Raw genomic sequence first — 26,397 nt, forward strand, 5'->3', positions numbered from 1 at the left:
TGTCACTATTGGTTTTCATATGGGAGATGCAGATCACTCTTTGTATGTGCACAAGAGTGATAAGGGTATTGTGATCATTACCATCTATGTAGATGATCTTATTGTTGGGGGGTGACAACTTGGATGAGATTGGGTATGTGAAAAGTCTTCTCAAAAGGAAGTTTGAGATGAAGGATTTGGGACCTCCTGCACTACTTTTTGGGAATTGAGATCATTCGCACACCTGAGGGTATGTGAAAAGTCTTCTCAAAAGGAAGTTTGAGATGAAGGATTTGGGAGACCTCCTGCACTCCTTCTTGGGAATTGAGGTCATTCGCACACCTGAGGGTATTTGCCTGTCACAGAGACAGTATTTATTGAACATGTTGTCCAAGTATGGGGTGGCTAATTGTAAGTCAATCTCGGTGCCATTAGATCAAAATGGTAAAGCTTATTGCGGATGCAAGTTATGTGTTGGAGGATCCCACTATGCACAGGAAGATTGTGGGGAGTTTGATCTATGTCATGATTAGTAGGCCAGATTTGAGTTACACTGTTCACTTAGAGAGCCAGTTTATGCAGGTTCCGCGTAAACCACATCTTGATAGTGTGCAACACACACTTTGGTATTTAAGCGCCACTGTTGATTATGCATTCTTTAGGTGTACCATTGGAGCTATATGGGTACACAGGTGTACCATTGGAGCTATATGGGTACACAGATGTAGATTGGGCAGGTAGTATCTCAGACATGAGATCTATCAGTGGATTTATATTTTCATTGGGAAGTGGTGCTGTGACATGGAGCAGCAAGAATAGCCCACAGTTGCCTTGTCGAGTACAGAGGCAGAGTACAGAGGAGCTACGGTGGCAGCGTGTAAGGTAGCTTGGTTACGCAAGCCACTGATTTGGGGTTGCATGTGGAGAGAAAGGTTTTCATATATTGTGACAATCTTAGCAGTATACATTTGGCTAGGAACCCAGATTTCCATGCACGGACAAAACACATTGAGGTACATTACCACTTCATCAGGGAGAGAGTCTTGGGGGCAGGCGACATCGACTTGGCATATGTCAGCACACAGGATTAGGTCACTGACATCTTCACGAAGGCCTTGGGAGTTGAGAAGCTCTGCAGATTTTGAGATATACTTGGAGTTCATGAGCTAGAGTTAAGCTTGAGTGGGAGTGTTGAAATGTCACGCTCAACATGAAATGACACTCACAAGGCACCTGCATGACCGTTTGACATTTACATCACTGGCGGGTTTGGTAGTAGCTGGCACCGACATATCTTTGCCAGGGATTCTATAGTAGGACTACACCAACTAGTCCATACCTACCCACTCCACTCAGCATGTTCACATTATGGACCGCTTGTATATACTCTATTATGTGTGTTAGTCACTTTATCTTCTTTGTAGACTTCTTTTGTTGTGTGAAGAAGAAGAAGAATTTTCAGCCTCTCTGAAAGATCCCTGTTCCCTTAGCGCAACGAATTCTGGGGTGCTAGCAGCGGAAGTAGCACTTCTTGCGCAAGGCAGGGTCCCTAACTCGGGGCCTCACCCATGTATATCCAGACAAGAGACTAATCTCTCGATTTTTCCAAAACCAAACCCAGAAAAACTTCCCTCGCCTGGAAAGCACGGGCGATTCCTCCGATAACGTAGTCAAGAGCCTTAACTAACTGAACTGATCTGACCAAACCCGTAAGTCCCATAGTCAAATCAAGGAAAAGACTTGCACTTGGATCATAGAGACGAATGCTTTTTTCCTCATTGAGAGGCACAACCATTGATTCTTTTCCATAGAACAATTTTTATCCGAGATTTACTTTATCTATCGTACCATAACAGAATTTAGTCTCTTTTTAGGGATCCATCAGTCCAGCCTAACCCCATCCAGTCCCATGGGTTAGCCAACCGTGTCCAACCACTGTAGTGATGGGATCCATTTAAGAATTTGGTTAGGTTTTGTCCCGAGTACCAAGGAAAAGAGTTCCCAGGCTCCCTAGCCAATATTCAGGCAAACTTAAAACCAGTCACACCACTTACACACCCAATATGAAATTGCCTTTTTCACAGATTCAGCTCTCTTTAAAACAATCTTTTAATGAAACTGTAGTATCACTGATCATAAACCTCCAAAATATCCGGTTGAATCCTAATTTCTAATTTTTCCTTCATCGGTGTACCTATGGCATCATTGGCAACCAGAACGCTCACCACCTGTCCACTGAGGGGCCTTTTCGATAGTTCCTAGCTCATAGTACCCAGCAATATATTCACTTATAAAAATCAAAATGGAATTTCCATTGAAGATCAGCAAGATCAACCAACAGATCTATATAAAAGAGCCATGGACTCATCCGTTGAGGTCCAGCAAGGTCAATCAACCAGATCCATGCCCGAATTCAGAAAATGTTCAACTCTTACTCCTTGTTCCAATATCTTTCATAATGCATGTGTGGGTATCTTCGGTGACCCAGAGCCTGAGCACCGTATGGTCAGCACCCTCTAGGATCCTTCGCAGGAGGTCACCTAGCGCTTCACTCATAGGCCGCTTCCTTGGTCCCTCATCCATCGTACCGAAAGCTCACCATTTAAATCGAACCGAGACTGGTCAAGACCTCGGCCGACCTTGCTACGCGAGACGTCCTCCATTAACTCTCTATCAGCTGTTGTTGCAACTTTCTTAGCTAGGTCTCCATGACCTCATTCACAAGACGGTCAAAATGCTTCCCCAGCATTCTTGACATAAAACAGTCATTTAAAAACAGGTCATAAATACAGTTTCTATAACAAACTCTCGTCTTTTCACATTGTTCCACATCAATCCACATTATTTAATCCACATCCATTTCATATGTATTCCCATTCTCATCCAATCACATTATTTAATCCACATCCATTTCATATGTATTCCCATTCTCATCCAATCACATTATTTTTATCTCATCATATCTTTCCTCATTTATCTCATCAGATCACATCCACTCGCATCTACCCATATCCACATCTCATTACATCACATTCATTCACATTTCATCCATTCACATTACATCTCATTCATTCACATCTATCCCGTTTCACATCATCACATATCATCCATTCACATCTATCCCAATTTACATCACATCCATTTCACATCACATCTCATTCCTTCGCATCACATCACATCTCATTCCTTCGCATCACATCACATCTCATATCATTCATTCACATCCCGATTCACATGACATCACATCTCATTCATTGACATCACCATCCCATCACATACATTCTATCCACATAACATAACATCACATCTATCTACATCATATCTCATTCATACACATCTCATCTCATTCATCCACATCCATCCAATCGTTCACATGTAGTACAACTACCCACATCTATCCATACATTCATATCTATCACTTCACATCCACATATATTCATGTCACATCACATCTCTTTACATCACATCACATTCTTTCACATACACATCCACATCCATTCTTTCACATACACATCCACATCCATTCTTTCATATACATCCATATCCATTCTTTCACATACACATCCACATCCATTTTTTCACAACCATCCACATCCATTCTTTTACATACACATCTACATCCATTCTTTCACATACATCCACATCCATTCTTTCACATACATCCACATCCATTCTGGCGTAAGACAGTCCTTTAAGAAAACAGGGTTTCTAAGCACGTTTTCAGTTTGATTTTCTTTTGAATACAAGGAGTATTGCTTGAATCAGTATCCCCAAAACTTCTTGATCGGAATTCTGAATTTCATACCAGAATTCCTCTAATTCTATAACCTTCATCCATAGATCAATTCGAAGGGTCTCAAACTTAGTTTCAGATTTGGTAAAGTTTTGAGTGTATTCTTCTAAATTGGTCACACCTTCTTTCCTCGAAACTGACGAAAGAGTTTGGTCTTGGTCATAATCTATTTGGTACACCAAAGGTGCATCCTTCCCGGTCCTCTCGTACTAGGTAAAGGTCCCCTCAATGCTCTAACGCCCGAACCGGATATGGACCGAACTCTCTAATGACGTTCTGAACCCAACTCACGTACCGCTTTAATGGGCGAATAGCCCAACCCTTAAGATGTACTACTGCCCCAGGTGGCGAAATATTCAAGGTTCGAGTCAGATAAGATTTTTCCTGAACTATCTTTCTCGAAACGATTTGATTATTCAGTTACTATTTTACTGAATTTCTTTCTTTGAATATTTACTTAACTGATTTCTAAAATAGTTACGAATTCCAATGAGGAATAAATTAATCATTTATCTGAATATTTCGATCTGGATAGATTTCTTGAATTTTCTTTTTACAATCCGTGTGAATATAAAACGACAAAAATTTCTCTCTTAGAATATTTAATTATTCATTTATCAAATACTCATAGAATTTAAACATAGAATTTAAGAGAATTCTAATTTTGATATAAAAATTCTTTATGCATCTATTTATGCATAAAAATCAACTTCAATGAGAATAACACTTTTATATTTAAAAAATCCTTTTATGCATAAAATCAAATTTAATAGGAATAACACTTTTATAATAAAAAGAATTTCTTTATACATCTATTTATGCATAAAAATCAATTTTTATAAGAATAACGCTTTTATAATAAAGAAAATTCCTTTATGCATCTTTCTATGCATACAAATCAAATTTAATGAGAATAACACTTTTATAATTAAAAACATTTCTTTATGCATCTTTCTATGCATAGAAATCAAATTTAATAAGAATAACACGTTTATAATAAAAAAACATTCCTTTATGCATCTTTTTATGCATAGAAATCAAATTTAATAAGAATAACACTTTTATAATAAAAAACATTCCTTTATGCATCTTTCTATGCATAGAAATCAAATTTAATAAGAATAACACTTTTATAATAAAAAACATTCCTTTATGCATATTTCTATGCATAGAAATCAAATTTAATAAGAATAACACTTTTATAATAAACAAATTCTTTTATGCATCTTTCTATGTATAGAAATAAAATTTAATAAGAATAACACTTTTATAATAAAAAAATTTCTTTATGCATCTTTCTATGCAGAGAAATCAAATTTAATAAGAATAACACTTTTATAATAAAAAATTCCTTTATACATCTTTCTATGCATAGAAATCAAATTTAATAAGTATAACACTTTTAGAATATAAAAATTCGTTTATGCATCTTTCTATGCATAGAAATCAAATAAAATAAGAATAAAACTTTTATAATTAAAAAAAATTCTTTATGCATCTTTCTATGCATAGAAATCAAATTTAATAAGAATAACACTTTAATAATAATAAAAAAAAATATGCATCTTTCTATGCATAGAAATCAAATTTAATCATTATTATCAGTGATATTTATGCATATTCATAGTGAATATGTACATGGAGTAATTAGAATATTTCTTTTAGATGCAAAAATGGTGGGAATTACACTTTTGGAATAACATAAAAATAAACTTTTTTTTTCACAAAATTCTGGAAAATTTTACCATAACCTCCTTTGTATGGCTGACCATTTCTCATTTTTATCTTTCTTTATTTAACTTAATTAACCCAATTTAGAATTATAGAACTCTAATCTACATAATTTTCTAAATTCAAGAGAGTAAACAATAAGAAGAGTTTAATTAATCAGTTAGTTAATCTTTCTAGGATTAAGAAAGGTTGAAATGTAAAGAAGAGAAGGGGGTGGCCTTTTTTTATCAAAGGCATAACATTTGAATTTAATTCAAACATTTGCAAAACATAAAAATCAAGAAAACCATAGACTTTTCATTAAAAATTCGTAAACAAAGTAAGAAAATTAGCTTACATAGAGCTTGTAAGCTCTCCTTTGGCTTGAGGGATTGAGGGTTCTACTCTTGTTTGAAGCAAAAGTGGCCACCAATTCACTTTGGAGAGGATTAGGCCAAAAACAATTGAATTATTAAAAAATTCAATGTAGATGGCTCTCAGGACAGGAGTAGAGTAACAGTGCATAAACACCATTAAGCTTTTACAAAGGGAGAGGCTTCTATTTATAGGAAAAAGTGAGCCTCTAACCAAGCAAACTGATTCTAGAATTTTCCAGATCAGTTTGGTCGAATTTCGACCATTTTTGGGTCAGTTTCATCTTACTTTTTGGATCTAGTTTTGAAATAGGAGAGAGGAGAGATTAAAATATCTCATTTTATTGATTAAAAATTACGGGTAATGAATAAAAAAAAGCCACCGACTTCATAAGGGGAGATCCCCACTCTGAGGTGTCAAAATTCAGTTTTTTAATTTGTTTCTTTGGTCCTTATTCCACTCTTTATCTTATGTGAGCATTTACTCATTTTTTTGGGGGAGGGGGGTTCTTTTATTCTTCAATTTATCTCCTCCCTACACTTGGATTGATCCTATTGGCCCATAGGAACCTTAATTAGACCATAATCTAAAAATTTCTGAAAGTTTGGACCCGTAGGCTAAGGTCCTTTATGTCTATTTTTAATTAATTCCAATTGCACATTGGAAAGTTCTTTTTGAATTTTTGTTTCAGGGGAAACCACATTGGAAAGTACTTTTTGAATTTCTGTTTTAGGGGAAACCATTTTAGACACTAGGAGGATTTTTATATCTAAAAATATCTCAATTTTGAATTACCTCCCTCTAGACATTTTCTCTCTCCAGGCCAAAACAAGGTAAAACAAGATCTTTCTTTTATTTCAGAGAGGGGAATAATTTTAAGATCAGAAGGGAAGGTTCTTACACCTGTACACCTCAAAAGCTGGAGGGAGGAATCTTGAAGGGAAGGTTCTTACACCTGTACACCTCAAAAGCTGGAGGGAGGAATAATTTTAAGATCAGAAGGGAAGGTTCTTACACCTGTACACCTCAAAAGCTGGAAGGTTCTTACACCTGTACACCTCAAAAGCTGGAGGGAGGAATCTTTCATCCTACCCCACTTAAAAAACGCGAGATGTTCTCATCTCGCAAACTAGAGGACAACTCTTTCCCTTAAGATCCAATTGATTCTAGGGTTCCTTATAGTCTAGTCAACCCAACAGAATCTTGGGATAAAGATCCCTTATATAGAATTCATTATCAGATAACAATTCATTCAGATCATATCATTCATATCTTTAACACAATAATGGTCCATTAGACCGAAATTTCCATCTGAACAGTCCTCCATGGGAATTTCAATTATACAGATTTCAATTATACAGATTTTTAATTTGTCATCCCTTAACTTGATCCACTGGGTCAAGTGTTAACAGTAGCAATTTGTCAGCACAATCCAATAATCTCATAGTGATTTGCTGAAGTCATTATCATCATTCCAGTTACGAACATCATCATAGGGACTCGTCCCATTCATCCGCATTGTGGTTTTGCTCAGCTTATCGCTTTTTAACCAAAATTCGAGAATCATCATTTTTCAATCAGAATCAAAATCAACTCATCAATTCTCAACTAGAGTTTTAAAATCATACCAACCACATTCAAATTCATCATCTGGATAGCATTTTTGCTTATAATTTCAAGGTCTTAGATTTACTCGTATATACTGCCAGTAAAGAGCTCCAGTTATACCCTTGGTATATATTGGTAGTCATGGTCCTTAGAATTATAAGGTAAATACCATCATGTCTAGGCCTCAAGCAAGTTAGGGATTCCATGCAATTGCGGTACTTCCATCTGAAGACCCAAATACTAATTTGAGAATCTCAGTCTGAATATCAATTTGCATCACATCCATTTCTCACATCACATCTCATTCATTCACATCCCGATTCACATCACATCACATCACATCTCTTCCATTCACATCCCATATCATTCATTCATATCCCGATTCACATGACATCACATCTCATTCATCACCATCCCATCACATACATTCTATCCACATAGCATCACATCACATCTATCCACATCATATCTCATCCAATCGTTCACATGTACGACTACCCACATCTATCCATACATTCATATCTATCACTTCACATCCATATATATTCATGTCACATCACATCTCTTTACATCTCATCTCATTCACATCACCATCCCATCACATACATTCTATCCACATAGCATCACATCACATCTATCCACATCATATCTCATTCATACACATCTCATCTCATTCATCCACATCCATCCAATCGTTCACATGTACGACTACCCACATCTATCCATACATTCATATCTATCACTTCACATCCATATATATTCATGTCACATCACATCTCTTTACATCACATCACATTCTTTCACATACACATCCGCATCCATTCTTTCACATACACATCCACATCCATTCTTTCACATACACATTCACATCCATTCTTCACATACACATCCACATCCATTCTTTCACATACATCCATATCCATTCTTTCACATACACATCCATATCCATTCTTTCACATACATCCACATCCATTCTTTCACATACACATCCACATCCATTCTTTCACATACATCCACATACATATCCACATCCATTCTTTCACATACATCCACATCCATTCTGGCAAGACAATCCTTTAAGAAAACAGGGTTTCTAAGCAAGTTTTCAGTTTGATTTTCTTTTGAATACAAGGAGTATTTCTTGAATCAGTATCCCCAAAACTTCTTGATGGGAATTCTGAATTTCATACCAGAATTCCTCTAATTCTATAACCTTGATCCAGAGATCAATTTGAAGGGTCTCAAACTTAGTTTCAGATTTGGCGGGAGTTTTGAGTGTATTTTTCTAAACTGGTCACACCTTCTTTCCTCAAAACTGATGAAAGAGTTTGGTCTTGGTCATAGTCTGATTCAAGGTGTTCGAGTCGGATAAGATTTTTCCTGAACTATCTTTCTCGAAAAGGTTTGAAAATTCAGTTACTATTTTACTGAATTTCTTTCTTTGAGTATTCACTTAACTAATTTCTAAATTAGTTACGAATTCCAATGAGGAATAAATTAATCATTTATCTGAATATTTTGATCTCGATAGATTTCTTGAATTTTCTTTTTGCAATCCGTGTGAATATAAAATGATAGAAATTTCTCTCTTAGAGTATTTAATTATTCATTTATCAAATACTCATAGAATTTGAACATAGAATTTAAGAGAATTCTAATTTTGATATAAAAATTCTTTATGCATCTATTTATGCATAATATTCAACTTCAATGGGAATAACACTTTTATAAATAAAAAATCCTTTTATGCATCTATTTATGCATAGAATCAAATTTAATAGGAATAACACTTTCATATTAAAAATAATTTCTTTACGCATCTATTTATGCATAAAAATCGATTTTTATAAGAATAACGCTTTTATAATTAAAAAAAATTCCTTTATGCATCTTTCTATGCATAAAAATCAAATTTAATAAGAATAACACTTTTATAATAAAAAAAATTCTTTATGCATCTATCTATGCATAAAAATCAAATTTAATAAGAATAACTCTTTTATAATTAAAAAAATCATTTATGCATCTTTCTATGCATAGAAATCAAATTTAATAAGAATAACACTTTTATAATAAAAAATTTCCTTTATACATCTTTCTATGCATAGAAATCAAATTTAATAATACTAACACTTTTAGAATTAAAAAAATTCATTTATACATCTTTCTATGTATAGAAATCAAATTTAATAAGAATAACATTTTTATAATAAACAAATTACTTTATGCATCTTTCTATGCATAGAAATCAAATTTAATAAGAATAACACTTTTATAATAAAAGAATTCCTTTATGCATCTTTCTATGCATAGAAATCAAATTTAATAAGAATAAAGCTTTTATAATAAAAAAATTCCTTTATGCATCTTTCTATGCATAGAAATCAAATTTAATAAGAATAACACTTTTATAATAAAAAATTCCTTTATGCATCTTTCTATGCATAAAAATCAAATTTAATAAGAATAACACTTTTATAATATAAAAATTCCTTTATGTATAGAAATCAAATTTAATAAGAATAACACTTTTAGAATATAAAAATTACTTTATGCATCTTTCTATGCATAGAAATCAAATTTAATAAGAATAACACTTTTATAATAAAGAAAATTCCTTTATGCAACTTTTTATGCATAGAAATCAAATTTAATAAGAATAACACTTTTATAATAAAAACATTTCCTTTATGCATCTTTCTATGCATAAAAATCAAATTTAATAATTAATATTAGTGATATCCATGCATATTCATAGGTTAATATGTACATGGAGTAATTAGAATATTTCTTTTAGATGCAAAAATGGTGGGAATTACTCTTTTGGAATAACATAAAAATAAACTTTCTTTTTCACAAAATTCTGGAAAATTTTACCATAACCTCCTTTGTATGGTTGACCATTTCTCATTTTTATCTTTCTTTATTTAACTTAATTAACCCAATTTAGAATTATAGAACTCTAATCTACATAATTTGCTAAATTCAAGAGAGTAAACAATAAGAAGAGTTTAATTAATCAATTAGTTAATCTTTCTAGGATTAAGAAAGGTTGAAATGTAAAGAAGAGAAGGGGGTGGCCTTTTTTATCAAAGGCATAGCATTTGAATTTAATTCAAACATTTGCAAAACATAAAAATCAAGAAAACCATAGATTTTTCATTAAAAATTCGTGAACAAAGTAAGAAAATTAGCTTACATAGAGCTTGTAAGCTCTCCTTTGGCTTGAGGGATTGAGGGTTCTACTCTTGTTTGAAGCAAGAGTGGCCACCAATTCACTTTGGAGAGGATTAGGCCAAAAACAATTGAATTATTAAAAAATTCAATGTAGATGGCTCAGGAACAGAGTAGAGTAACAGTGCATAAACACCATTAAGCTTTTACAAAGGGGCAGGCTTCTATTTATAGGAAAAAGTGAGCCTCTAACCAAGAAAATTGATTCTAGAATTTTCCAGATCAGTTTGGTCAATTTTTGACCATTTTTGGGCCAATTCAGCTTACTTTTTGGATCTAGTTTTGAAATAGGAGAGATGAGAGATGAAAATATCTCATTTTAATGATTAAAAATTGGGGGTAATGATGAGAAAGAAGGTGCCTACTTCATGAGGGAAGATCCCCACACTGAGGTGTCAAAATTCAGTTTTTTAATTCTTTTCTTTGGTCCTTAGTCCACTCTTCATCTTATGTGAGCATTTACTCATTTTTGGGGGGGGAGGGGGGTTTCTTTTATTCTTCAATTTATCTCCTCCCTACACTTGGATTGATCCTATTGGCCCATAGGAACCTTAATTGGACCATAATTTAAATGGACCCTTAGGCTAAGGTCCTTTATACTTATTTTCAATTAATTCCAATTGCACATTAGAAAGTTCTTTTTGAATTTCCCATTTTAGGAAAAATCATTTTAGACACTAGGAGGATTTTTATATCCAAAAATATCTCAATTTTGAATTACCTCCCTCTAGACATATTCTCTCTCCAGGCCAAAACAGGCCAAAACAGGATCTTTCTTTTATTTCAAAGAGGGGAATAATTTTAAGATCAGAAGGGAAGGTTCTTACACCTCTACACCTCAAAAGTTGGAGGGAGGAATCTTACACTCTCACCTTGTGTGTTCTCTTCTAGGGTTTGTGTGAGTGTGTGTGTGTGTGTGTGCTTGCAAGAGCTCAAGCTCTCTTCTCCCCTGCATCTTTTCACCTTATGCATACTTAAACTTAAATAATAGGAGAATGGATTAAAACTCTTATACTACTCATGCGATATTAGGACTTTATTGAGACCTTCTAGAATACTACTTAGACAGGACAAGCAGGGTGGATAGTGCTCCTTTTGGTTGATAGCTTATGAAGAATTTCCACATTCTCCCCACTATTAAAGCCAAAGGAAACTTCTCTTTACAAGAGAAGGATAGAGAAAATGTCTAGGGATCCCTCTCCACTATAACCACCTACTCATGGATAACCACTCCTAACTTGACTTAACCAACATTCTAAAAGGCCTACAATAATGCCCCATATCTCTATGCATTATTCTCTAAGCCTAAAAGAATAGAAAATTTGAAACCCCGACACCCAAGGGTGCAAAGAAAATAAATGATAAGAATAAGAACATTGGAGAGTACCTCAAGAGGTGGAATGATACTCGAGCCGCTCTATGCAGAAGGAGGGCACAATAATGCAAGACCTAAAAATATATGACATGCAAACAAAGTAACACATTTATGAGATTTATTTTTTATATTAACACATCTATGCTTGATCTATATGCATGCTTCATCTATGCATTAAGCTTTATTCATAAAGCTTAATCTATGTATTAAGATTAATGCATAAAGCTTAATCTATGAACATAGCTTACTGCATAGATTAAGCTCTCTATGCATTAAGCTTAATGCATAAAGCTTAATCTATGCATTAAGCTTAATGCATAAAGCTTAATCTATGCATAGACCTTAATGCATAGATTAAACTCTATGCATAGAGTAAGCATAGAGCTTAATGTAGAGCTTAATTTATGTATTAAGCTCTAAAATATAGCTTAATGCATGCAATAAGCTCTATGGATTAAGCTTAATCTATGTGTAAGCTTAATCTATGCATAGAGCTTAATGAATAGATTAAGATCTATGCATAAAGCTTAATGCATAGATTAAGCTCTATACATAGATTTTAATGCATAAAGCTTAATGCATAGATTAAGCTCTATGCATAGATTTTAATGCATGCATTAAGCTCTATACAAAGATCTTAATCTATGAATTAAGCGAGCTATGCATAGATTCAGATCTATGCGCTTAATTTATGCATTAAGCTCTATGCATGCATTAAGCATTAATAAGCTCTATGCATGTATGCATAGAGCTTATTAATAAGCTTAATGCATGTATGCATTAAGCTCTATGCATGCATTCAGCTTTATGCATAGAGCTTAATGCATAGATTAAGATATATGCATAGAGCTTAATACATAGATTAAGCTCTATGTATAGAGTTTAATGCATGCATTAAGCTCTATGCATAGATCTTAATCTATGCATTAAGCTCTATGCATAGATTAAGATCTATGCATAGGTCTTAATCTATGCATCAAGCTCTATGCATAGATTAAGATCTATGTATGTAGATTAATACGTAGATTAAGTTCTATGCATAGAGCTTAATGCATGCATTAAGATATATGCATAAAGCTTAATCTATGCATAGAGCTTAAGCTAGATGCATGTTTCTCTCTTAGAGTATTTAATTATTCATTTATCAATTTCTCATAGAATTTAAAGATAGAATTTAAGAGAATTCTAATTTTGATATAAAAATTCTTTATGCATCTATTTATGCATAAAAATCAACTTCAATGGGAATAACACTTAAAAAGAATCCTTTTAGGCATCTATTTATGCATAAAATCAATTTTAATAGGAATAACACTTTTAAAAAATAAAAAGAATGTCTTTATGCATAAAAATCATTTTTTACAAGAATAACGCTTTTATAATAAAAATTTCCTTTATGCATCTTTCTATGCATAAAAATCAAATTTAATGAGAATAACACTTTTATAATAAAAAACAATTTCCATTATGCATCTTTCTAAGCATAGAAATTAAATTTAATGAGAATAACACTTTTATAATTAAAAAATTTCCATTATGTATCTTTCTATGCATAGAAATTAAATTTAATGAAAATAACACTTTTATAATAAAAAAATTCCATTATGCATCTTTCTATGCATAGAAATTAAATTTAATAAAAATAACACTTTTATTTTCATTAAATTTAATTTAATAAAAAGAACACTTTTATAATAAAAAAATTTCCTTTATGCATCTTTCTATGCATAAAAATCAAATTTAATGAGAATAACACTTTTATAATAAAAAATTTTCCATTATGCATCTTTCTATGCATAGAAAATAAATTTAATGAAAATAACACTTTTATAATAAAACAAATTCCATTATGTATCTTTCTATTCATAGAAATCAATTTTAATAATTAATGTCAGTGATATCCATGCATATTCATAGGTGAATATGTACATGGAGTAATTAGAATATTTCTTTTAGATGCAAAAATTGTGGGAATTACTATTTTGGAATAACATAAAAATAAACTTTCTTTTCCACAAAATTCTAGAAAATTTTGCCATAACCTCCTTTGTAAATGGCTAACCATTTCTCATTTTTATCATTCTTGACTTAAATTAACCCAAATTAGATGTATAGGACTCTAATCTACACAATTTTTAAAATTCAAGAGAGAAAATAATAAGAAAAATTTAATTAATCTTTTAGTTAATCTTTCTGGGATTAAGAAAGGCTAGAATGTAAAGAAGAGAAGGGGGTGGCCTTTTCATCAAAGGCATAGCATTTGAATTTAATTCAATCAATAGTAAAACATGAAAATCAAGAAAACCATAGATTTAAAAATTAAACAAGTTAGAAAAAATAGCTTACATGGAGCTTGTAAGCTTTTTTTTTTGCTTGAGGGATTGAGGGTTCTACTCTTGGTTGAATCAAGAGTGGCCACCAATTCACTTTGGAGAGGATTAGGCCAAAGAAATTCAATGTAGATAGCTCAAGGCAGGAGTAGAGTAATAGTGCATAAAACACCATTAAGCTTTTACAAAGGGGGAGGCTTCTATTTATAGGAAAAAGTGAGCCTCAAACCAAGAAAACTGATTCTAGAATTTTCTAGATCAGTTTGGTCAATTTTTGACCATTTTTGGGTCAGTTCAGTTTACTTTTTGGATCTAGCATTGAAATAGGAGATAGGAGAGATGAAATATCTCATTTAATTGATTTAAAATTGGGGGGTAATGATGAGAAAAAGGCACCTACTTCATGAGGGGAGATCCCCACTCTGTGTCAAAATTTAATTTTTTAAATCTTTTCTTTGGTCCTTAGCCCACTCTTCATCTTATGTGAGCATTTACTCATTTTTGGGGGGTTTTTCTTTTATTCTTCAATTTATCTCCTCCCTACATTTGGATTAATCTTATTGGTCCATAAGAACATTAATCCAAAATTTTTAAAAAATCTGGACCCTTAGGCTAAGGTCTTTTCTGCACATTATAATTTATTTCTAATGTACCTTCGGAATTTCTTTTTAAACTTCTGTTTTGGGGGAATTTATTTTAATAAGAAGGGATATTTTTCCATACAAAGATATCTAAAAACTGAATTTTCTCTCTCTAGGCCAAAACAAGTAGAAACAAGATCTTTTATTATTCTGAAAAGGGGATTGATTAGGAAAAGAAACTGGACATCTTGAGGGGCTGGGAAGGAATCTTACATAGATTGATGGAAGGGAGGTGTTGGTGCAGGAACTCAAGGAAAGGAGTGGAGGTAATTTTTAGGGAGAGAAAAAGATAGGCATCGGCGGCGTTGCAGGTCCAAAAAATTATTTTTCTCAACGTCGTTATAAGCGCTGCTAAAAACAACACCTAGTGGTGCTTTAACAATGCTTATAAACGACGTTCACACAACGACACTGGGTAAATTCCAGAGAGAAAACCTATGCATATACCATTGACACTACTAGACTTAGTGCATGCATTTATATTCAATTTTTTAATTGTAAACTTTTTATGCCTGATACAGATGTCTTCTACTAGTTTGGATAGTGATGGGTCAACATTAATTGGAGGTCTAGAGTGGTTGCAAAGAAGAATCCCTTGTTCATATGCAAGATGCAAGAATGTTTGTGTACGTGAACCTCAAGTGACATTGGAGCATACTAGAAAATGGGGATCGTTTGAACCAATGCCAGCCAACGTAATGATGCAAGATAATTCCTCAGTTAGTATATAAACTTATGAGATGAAATGTGAACTTATGGTTTGCCATATGTAATGCTGAGTGTCATTTTTAAATATAGTTCATTATAGGACAAGGAGGGCATTGAAACGTACCCATATTCTATTCCATGTTCTAACATAAAATTTTCTCAAAACTTACAGAAAAATCACACATACTTCAAAAAACGAAGAGATTTTCAATAAAACCATATTCGTTTACAAATCCAAAGTAACAATAATATTCGCCAATACAAAAATCTCAAAATCAGAGAGAGAATCACCAACAAAAGATCTAGCCAATAGGGCCTTTCTCCGAGGCCCGTCCACCCAACCACCACTCTAGATGTCACGGCTATCCCGAATATGCCTCTAGTAAATCTTGTCCACTCTGGGTTCTACCCAATGGCTCCTAGAGGGCATAAATCACAATATCTGTTTGGCATTCTCTGTCTAAGGATGGCTGACCCGAATCTCAAAATCTCTCTCTCTATCCCACACATAAAATCCTCAAGGCTATAGTTTGTGTAATCTGTCTCAAATGACTGTTCTATAGGAAGTATGTCTTCCTCTTGAAAGGGGAAGCGGTACTCCTCTGGGCTTTATTTTTTGGTTACTTTTTTATGATTGGCATTATGAGGTTTAATCATAATCGAGAATCCTATAAGACATTCAACCAAGTTAAGTGAATTTTTATGTGAAGGGTCTCACGCCATGAACCCGTGGACTTCACATAAAAATTGAATTCGTTTTTTTTAAAGTCTAGTGGGAAATATAAATTTTCTTTTTTTGGGGGATATTTTTTTAATTTAAAATTAGAGAGATATGGGCATTTTCCCAAAAAGTTAAGTGGGAATCAAAAAAGTCAACCTTTTTATGACACCCCTTACACCCTTCATAAATGACCCTTACATCCTTACACCCTTACACCCTTCATAAATGACCCCCAAGATGGACAATTTGACAACTCTTTTGTGCATCAACAAATGTGTAAATTAATCTAAAATAGAGGATTAATTGGACTCTTAATTATGGTCCCCTCTTTTAAGGTAAAATTAAGTAGAGAGTCATTTTTTTAATTAATAAAAAAATTGATGTAATTAGGTGTTTTGATGTATCTAGATGCTCTCAAAACACTCAAAAACACAAATATCGACTACTCATGATTAATTTAGATCCCAATTAACACATTTTATATATTTTTTACCTTTTGAATAAGATTAATCACCCTTAATGATAAAAACCAGTCCATTAAGAAATTAGTCAAATTCAAGGATTTTTTGATGGTTTTATGAAATGTTTTGAAAGATTAAGCTACTCCTAATGCTTGCTAATACTCTAATCCAAAAAATTTCAACAACAAACACACAATAAAACTAGAATTAACGATCTTAGTTCTATGTTTAACACTAAAGAGGGCTAACATTCACTAAAGAGGGCTAACATTCACTAAAAAGTGCATTCTATTGCATTGTTTGATGTAATGGATGCAAACTAAGCCTAATACAAACTATGTGCAAGCCCTAAGAACATGAAAAACCACAATAACAACAACAAAAACAACAAATTAAGCAAATGGCATTCTTTGCAAAAACAAAAAAGAGAGCTACTCTACACCAAATCTCACATAAATCACCATCAAATCCACATCTTTTTCATGGGAAACCATTAATCAAGATTATGGGAAATGGGTAATGCGTAGATTAGAGAAAAAACGATAGAAAAGCCAAGGGATGGCTCCCTGACACAGCGGAACCAAAAATGTTAAGGCTCACCGTAACCCTCTTTGAAACACATCCAAAAAGAGATTACCTGGTGAACTACAACTGTCGTGAGGATATTTTTAATGGTTGAGCTCCTAACACTTGAGGTCTCCAAGGTAATGCTTCTAGGCCTCAATAGTTAGTTTTAACGGCCCCATCAATGCCACAAGCTATAAAGCCTACGGGGAGCGGCTATAGACGCAAGGTGCTTGACCAATTAGGAATTGCCAAGTTGCGTGGCCATTGCTCACCCGCGAGAAATTGCCACCGCTATTCTAACCAGCGAGCTCCCTGTAGCTAATAAGTGACGAACCTCTGTTGTAAAGAGTATTCCCAAATCCCACATGTAAATTTTTATATCAATACAATGTTGATAGTGGCTTTTAATTACATGTGATTGATTTGTAATCTAAAAAAGAGGAAGGGTGCGAGAAAGGGTTGTCCGGGGCCCCCGCATAAGGCATTTTTGCACCCTTCTGGCTATCATGAAGAAGAAATATGTGCCATTTAATTTTCATTGGTTTTCAAGTGAAATAAACGTGTTTTCTGTTGACATCATGGCCACACATTCAAATAAACGTGTTTTCTGTTGACGTCATGGCTACAGAATGTGTGTAGTAAGTGACTCGTGGAGAGAGAATCTTCAAAATACAGAAATCAAACAAAATGTTAAGTTGCTCCCCATAAATGAGCACAGAACTAATGCGTGCAATGTTCCAGAAGGCAACCCATAGAACAATATCATTAACTTTTGTAGCTTTCACATTTCAACAAAAATGTTGTTGAACTCATTGAATTCGAATGAAACATTCCATCCACAGTCTTCTTCTTTCCCCATGTTGCAATGCAAAGTGTATCGTTGATGTGGTAGTAATCCCCAATCCTGCATTTTACATCTTCATTGTTCACTCCCTTTGCTAGAAGATGTAAATTTTTCCAAATCCCACATGTAAATTTTTATATCAATACAATGCTGAAAGTGGCTTTTAAGTACATGTGATTGATTTATAATCTAGGAAGGGTGCGAATAAGGGCTATTCGAGGGCCCCACATAGGGCATTTTTGCACCCTTCTGGCCATCATGAAGAAATATGTGCCATTTAATTTTCGTTGGGGTGAGTTATACCACATCAAATTTTAAGGGATTTGTTAAAATTTTGATAAAAACCTTTAAATTTTAGGAAAAAAACTACAAAAATTTGAGGTTGAAGGTTTTTTGAATTGTTGGGAAAAATGTTTTCTGCAAACACTACACCTAGTCCAGTGTTTCTCTTTTTTGCCTCCACTCCCATCTCCACCTACCACCACAAGATAATATGCCACATAAGAAAGGAGGGAAAAAGGGGTGTGAAAATGGCCTATACGAGGCCCCTGTACACAGCATTTTCGCACCCCTCTAGCCATCACAACTTTCCTACTCTTAACCACATTTTAGCCACCCCAAGCCCTTCACGAATGAGAGTTTATCCAGAATTGACACATCTTATTAGAAAAACCATGTGGGCCAGAAGGGTGCAAAAATGGACATTGCATGCGGCCCGGCGGAGGGGCCTTTTTCGCACCCTTCTTTCCCTTTATTCTTTCCCTTTATTGAAACGTGATTGAAAGCACATACATGCTTAAATCAAATAGACAATAGCAAGGTAGAGTGCACATCAACAATTACAAGACATACACATCGACAATTGGAAGATAAATTACACATCAAAAATTCATTAATATAAAAAATTGAGATACATCATTGAACATTCCTCAATTTTTGTTCCCCTTTTCTATGCGACAAATACGGCGAGCCAATTGCATATCCTTTACCATTATTGTGACCCGCTTTGCATGGATGGCACACAAGTTGGTGTCCTCAAATAGATTCACAAGATATGCTTCAACGGCTTCCTGCAAGGCCTTAAGGGCAACTGACTGCATCCGACATTCCATCTTGTATTCCCATAAAATTTATTTGCACACGTTCAGGAGAAAGGCGCCCTTTGGATGAGAAGCTCTACGGACTTTTGGTAGTGTCGTAACTCCTGGAAAGCCTTGTACCCTAAGCGTCTCCTACGGCGGTGGTGGGCGGGGCCAGAAGAAAGATGTTCAACGAGGCATGCTTGTCGTGGGCGAGGCCTATAATAGGTCAACTTCCTTTTGTTTCTTTTGGGGACCAGTGCTTCTTCCTTGCTCCTACGGCTGGGTGGTTGGGAATCTCCATGTGTGCCCATGTAGGCTGCCCCCATTCGGTGTCGGTGTCGGTGTTTGTTACGCTGCTATCTTCCGTGCGATAATCCACCAACTTTACATGTTTGCTTGGCTGGGATGAGCTGGCTTGCTTTGTCATTTTTTTCTTCAGACTGCGTTGTAATGCTCCAAATTCTTGTTTGCGTTGTCCTTTAATCGTGCGTGTTGTTTTTTGGTCATCTTCTTCACTGTTTGCTTTGTACGCACCATGCTAAGAAGAGCTATATTGTCTCTAGTGAACACTTATTCGAATGATGCTCCATGCAGCTCGACATGCATTTAGCATGTGTATGATTTGTTCGCACGTGTGAGTGACTTCTTAAAATTAGGGTTTTTTAGGGTTATTGCAATGATGGCATTTTCTTGTATAAATAAAGGTCGACCTCTACTTTTGTCCATTCCTTGCCAGCGAGAAAAAAACACTAGAGCCTTCCCATACTTGCCCTTTGAAAAAATCGACCAAATTTTTATTGGTCCGGAAGGGTGCAAAAATAGCTTGTCCGACCACCCTGCACAATGTATTTTTGCACCCTTCTGGATACTTATCACAAAGCATCAAAACACACAAACATGTGGAATACAAAGCATGTCATATTTCAAAAATCAACATCTTTCGACTTCTTTGAGTATTACAAAGCATCGTAAATTTTTGGGATACAATTCGAGTCATCAAAAAAACTATATTTGAAGGTATTACAAAGCTCCCTCGCTACCAATAAACCTACCAAGGGAAGCATATCAATCTAAGGAAATTGGTAATGACGTATGACTTCATGGTCCTTGAAACCAAGGGGGACTCGAAAAACCATAACAAAATTTGCACCATAGACTACCGGTGCTCTGCAATGTTCCTAGCAAACCGCAATGCCCTCATGCGGTCCATTTGTGGTATGGAAGAGTCATTACGTAGCCTCTCGCTCATAAGCATGGAAAACTGAGCCCTGCTGATCCTGCATGCAAAAACAAAATTGTCGATCCAGGTGACAAGGTTATGCAAATCCCTAACTTCTAGCTCTTGGGCTGAGAGGGCATCCTTATCAGGTTGGATGGGAGCCTCGATAAAGAATAAGTATCGTGTGAGTTTGAAAGTAGTGATTGTGCCCATGAGGAGTTGAGTGCTTGTGTGCTCTCAAAGTGCTTGTACAAAATGGACAAAAAGAGAGAGCGTGCTCATTTATAGACCAACGTAATCATTATACCAAACCCTAGTTTTTAGAGAAATGTCACGTACAAAAAAAAAGGGTTTTTAAACATGAAAGATAACATGGTTCCATATTTGGCAGAAAAGAACCATTTACATTCTCATTTATAACACTTGATTACATTCGATAGATATTATCCCTATAGAGCAACTACACATCAACCCTAGGCCTCATTCAAGTCTATCGGGACCCATACTTTACCAACTCTTCTACGTGTAACCCTCCATGCCGCATGACATGGAGGTCCTATCCCTACCCTCCACCTTGTTGTTTTTTGACCCTTACTTTTCATTTTGGAAATTTGGGCCAATTTGGACATTTGAGCCCTCTCCCTTGAAAGGTTTCTTCCAAAGGTATAACGGAAGAACTAATCAACCATTTCTTTGAGATAGTTTGATTGAGTCTTGCCACCTCCATGTCTTGTGTTCTTGAAATAAACTCCCCTTGCATGATAATGACTTTTCTCCATTCCTTGGGTGCTCCACATGTCAAGCAAGCCATAGGCATTCATGAAATATGCACCATGAGCGTACAAGATGTGCTGCAGATACTAAACAAAACCACCATTCATGAAAAGTGCATTAGAAGAAGAAATCTGTTTTGCAAAACCTTTAAAAGTATTATATTACCATGTAATGCACAATATTCAATTCACCCCATGTGCGGACCACGACTTCAATGAAGCTTTAAAAGCATTATATTACCATGTAATGCACAATATTCAATTCACCCCATGTGCGGACCACGACTTCAATGAAGCTTTGCAACTCTGCTTGAACTTGTTTGCGGTTTTCCTCTGTTGTGCTGCTTTGACTCATCAACCGTACTACCTTATTGAAATTTACCCACACTTACTCACGCAAAACAACAATGTTTGCATCCAAGAAGTCTGAAGTAGTACAAGCACAAAGGTCTTTCCACAACTCCCATCTCTTTTTAGGGACATTTTCACCTTCCTCGACATGATGTTACCTGTCTGCATTTCTTTGAACCTTGTCCCATTTGTTGAAAGTCTTCTAGACAAACCTTCTCACCTTGCCTCCACTCATTGAAACCTTTTGAGCAACCATATGTGAAACTCCAGAGGTCTTTTGGTTAACTCGTATCTTCATGTTGCACCCATGGCAACCAATGTCATTTTACAATTTTCTCCACTCTAGAAATCGCCTCATCCTGTCGAGTTTTACCAGGCATAGTGAACACATAGTCTATGTGACACTTTAAGACGCGGTCAAAGATACGCATAAAAGCATGCAAAGTACAAAAGTGAACATTCCTAAGAGGGAAAGGAATTATGGGGTTCCAGCTAATATCCCTTAAGTCCCTATTTGGAGGCGCCAACATAGGTGATGAAAGGACACCACCAACCCACTCTCCCTCGCAATTTCTTGTTTCCTTGTATTCCTCTTCACCATTGGCCGTCCCCCTGCGTTTCTTCTTGGTTTTTTGTTTCAATCCATGCATGCACCAAAGGGCATGGGTTAGCTATGTTTGCACCTTGAGTGCAACCCAGCATATACTTAATTGTCTTCAGATCCCCACCACCAAGAGCCAATCAATGTCAAAGCTCCCTAAACCATCAACATCTAGCTTCTCACCCCCTATTTGTGACTTTATCACATCATTAACCCAAGGCAACCTCTCAAAGGCTCATGTTAGCACCTCGTGCGTCTCCTTAGGAACCTCAAATGCTCCTAGCCACCATATATATTTCTCTGATTGAACACTGAACGATGGTTTAGTGTGAAATATTATCATTCCCTTGCTCTTGAAAATCAACTGTGCTCTCTCCCTCATCGTCGGGCCCTTCTGCAATAGTGGTAGCAGATGGAGACTTCCACCATAGCGTGGTTCATGAGTGTGACACTCATTCTCTCTAGCCTTCTTCCCTTCACAATCTAGCACTCGTCCAACTTCAGCACGAAGGAGACCTTGGAACCTATAAAACATGGAGATCAAACAAAATGTTAAGTTGTTCCCCATAAATGAGCACAGAACAAATGCGTGCAATGTTACGAAACCTAATTACATCCAGAAGGCAACCCATAGAACAATATCATTGCCTTTTGTAGCTTTTGCATTTCAACAAAAATGTTGTTGAACTCATTGAATTTGAATGAAACATTACCATCCGCACTCTTCTTCTTTCCCCATGCTACAATGCAACGTGGATCGTTGATGTGGAAGTAATCCCCAATCCTGCATTTTACATCTTCATTGCTCATTCCCTTTGCTAGACGAACCCTCTTTGGTGGCGGGAAAAGGTTGTGTGTGATACCTTTCTTACGAAGGATGTCTCCTAGCAATTGATGAAGAGCTTTGTAGCCCTTCGTGCTAATGCCTACCTCATCACATGCATTAACAACATCAACCGTGACTGCTGATACTTTGGGAAACCTCTTGTATGATTTCATTGGAAACAACCCTACGTATCTTCTTGCAATGGGGATCCGTAATCATTTTAAGCACATGATCCCTTGTTGTTGTGAAAGAGTGCAAGAGCTCATTTACAACCCCCGATTTGATCAAAACCTGTGGCATCTTGAAGGAATACTCTAAAAAAAAGCAAAATTACATTGACATTACGTAAGTGCACATATGATTTACATTGGCATTTTGAATTGGAAGTGCTAGAGAATAAGAAAGAGGAGCCATACCACGCTGCTTGAATTCTCCACTTACGCAACGCCCCCCCCCCCAAGTATTTCGATGTGGTTGAGTGTCCTCTTACAACTATCCCAACCACTCACGCTTACATGTGCCACGTGCTTTCGTGCATCCACCCACTCTCTTCACAATTTCTTCAAATTATTATTTATACCATGCGCCATATTTTTCAAATTTTGAGAGCCCTTCATCTACAACTACAAATTTTGAGAGCCCTTCATCTACAACTACAGAGATCCTAATGATTTCGGTCGGAGTCATTGGCTTGTTGTCCAGGAGTTAATGCTGCGTCTCTCTCAGAAATTCCCGCGAGAAATCAAAAGTTTAGGTGTAAGCAAGGTTTTAGGGTTAAGCGAAGCTTTAGGGTTTTTAATCAGAACAGATAGAGAGGACGATTTTGATCGAGCCAATCATAGTAGAAGCTCTTATGGAAGCCTTGGCTGTGTGGTGGAAGAAGAAGAAGAAAAGAAAAAGCCCTTCTCACAGTCATGGAAATCCTCATTGGACCACCCTGACAGAAACCCTAATTTTGAAACCTATGCTCTGCAACTGCGGGAGTGTGGATATGCCAAAACATTGCCCCATGGCAAGCTCCTTTATCACCAAATCACTAATATTGGGCTTGATCAAAACACCCTTTTCCAAAACCTTGCTCTCCAGATGTATGGCAGCTGTGGAGCCATGGTGGATGCATCTGCTTTGCTTGCAAAAACTCGGCGACCAAATGTCCACTCATGGAATACCATGATCAGAGCATGTGGAAGGCATGGACTTTGCAAGGAGGCCTTCCAACTCTTTGGTCAAATGCAAGAAGAAGGTACAATGCCTGACACATTCATTTTTGTAAGCTTGCTCTCTGCATGCGTGAATCAACAATCCTTTTACCTAGGCAAGCACATCCACGCTAGCATTTGGGGCACTGTGGATGTTGTTGTTGGTTCTGCCCTTGTCAAGATGTACAGCAGATGTGAAAATTTGGAGAGTGCTAGGCAGGCTTTTGATCAAATTCCTGAGAGTGATGTCGTCTCTTGGACTACGATGATTTCGGTTTGTATTGAGCACCATAGGCTTATGGATGCCCTCCAACTTTTTGATCGAATGCAATTGGAAGGAGTCATTCCTAACAAGTTTAGTTTTGTAAGCATTCTTGATGCATGTGCCAAGCTCTTGGCCCTTGATGAAGGTAAGCAAATACATGCCCGCATCATGTGCAGTGGTATGGAGATAGATGCCATTGCAGGGAATGCCCTTGTGGCCATGTATGGGCAGTGTGGCAGCTTAAGTGAAGCACAGAGGATGTTCAATGAAATATTAGATCGAGACCCCATTTCATGGACATCCATGATCTCATCTTGCATGCACAACGGGCAAGGGAAACGTGCTTTCTGGCTTCTCCACCAAATGCAGTTTGAAGGTGTTTTGCCTGATGGAGTTACCTATGTTACGGTCTTTACTGCACTTGGCAATGAAGCAGCTTTGGTAGAAGGCAAGCAACTTCATGCTTGCATTGCAAGTAGTATTTCTCCATCATCTGCTATGGTGGTTAATGCACTTGTCACATTGTATGGCAAGTGCGGCAGCATGAAGGATGCTCAGATGGTGTTCGACAGTTTACTTTCACGGAATGTGGTTTCATGGACTGCCATGATCGCAGCATATGCCCGGTGTGGACAGGGCAGAGAGGCCTTTTGCGCTTTTGAACATATGCAACAACGAGGAGTGATGCCGAATAAGTTTACCTTGGTTGGTGTTCTTCATGCATGTGCCTGTCAGGCAGTTCTTGCAAAAGGGAAGCAGATGCATGCTTTAATTATCGGTGGTGAGTACACCTTAGATACTGTGATAGGGACTGCGCTTGTCAACATGTATGGCAAGTGTGGGAGCCTGAAGGATGCAGAGAGCACCTTTGAGCAAATCACTGAGCGGGATACAATGCTATGGAATGCCATGATTGCTACATATGCTCAGAGCGGCCAAGACAAGGATGCAATGCAGCTCTTTAATCAAATGCGACGGGAAAGAGTGATACCAACCAAGGTCACCTTTATGTCTATCTTTTCTGCATTTAGCCATGCAGGGCTGGTAGATGATGGTTATGGCTCTTTTGTTTTCGCTGGTGAAGAGTATGGTGTCATACCTGCAAGGGACCACTACAATTGTGTAGTTGGTCTTCTTTCTAGGGCTGGATTATTGAATGAGGCAGAAGGCTTGATCAAGAAAATGCCTTTCCGGCCTGCTTTTGACACATGGATGACCTTACTTGGTGCTTGTAGGAATCATGATAATGTAGATCGATGTGCAAACATTGCAAGGAAGCTTTTCAAGCTGGATGCAAAAGAGGCGGCACTGTATCAAACATTTTCTCCGCAATCGGCACTGGTATTGGCATGTAATGACATAAGTACGAATCACCATTTTGCTGCAGCATCATAGACAGGAGGATGTCTTAATTTTTATGTAACAAGAACTGTTGTACATCCAAAATATTCTCCTAATTTTTACCAACTTTGGTGAATCTTCGTGCACGATGCTCCAGTGTGGCAGAGAAACAAAAATGATCATGCATTGCCCACCCTAATCGATGCCGAAGCTTGTGTTTGCAGCATTGATAAACAGTGTTGTTGAAAGTTCTTAAAGACACCTCTGGCTAACTTTGCTCTGTTCCTTATTCTAATACAAACCACAATCACATTTCCATTGCTTTTGCGGACTTTGTGCTTGTGGCCTTCTGGTAATGCCCACCAAGTTGCACCATTTGCATCCCAACCATCAA

At 36.2% G+C, this 26,397-nt stretch overlaps 1 protein-coding gene across 1 annotated transcript; it reads left to right on the forward strand.

The window, feature by feature from the left end:
- The first annotated feature begins 23,906 nt into the window (after positions 1–23,906).
- LOC147603718 (pentatricopeptide repeat-containing protein At5g27110-like) lies at positions 23,907–26,057 on the forward strand. The gene has a single exon (XM_086796307.1). The coding sequence runs from the start codon at positions 23,907–23,909 to the stop codon at positions 26,055–26,057; it is 2,151 nt and encodes a 716-aa protein (XP_086652433.1).
- Positions 26,058–26,397: the final 340 nt, after the last annotated feature.

The sequence above is a fragment of the Cibotium barometz genome, chromosome 63, assembly GCF_041138505.1.
Source record: "Cibotium barometz isolate CiBa-2024 chromosome 63, ASM4113850v1, whole genome shotgun sequence".
NCBI classification, from domain to species: Eukaryota; Viridiplantae; Streptophyta; class Polypodiopsida; order Cyatheales; family Cibotiaceae; genus Cibotium; species Cibotium barometz.

Coding starts and splice junctions, on each gene's coding strand:
- LOC147603718 (XM_086796307.1), top strand. CDS start 23,907: ATGCTGCGTCTCTCTCAGAAATTCCCGCGAGAAATCAAAAGTTTAGGT.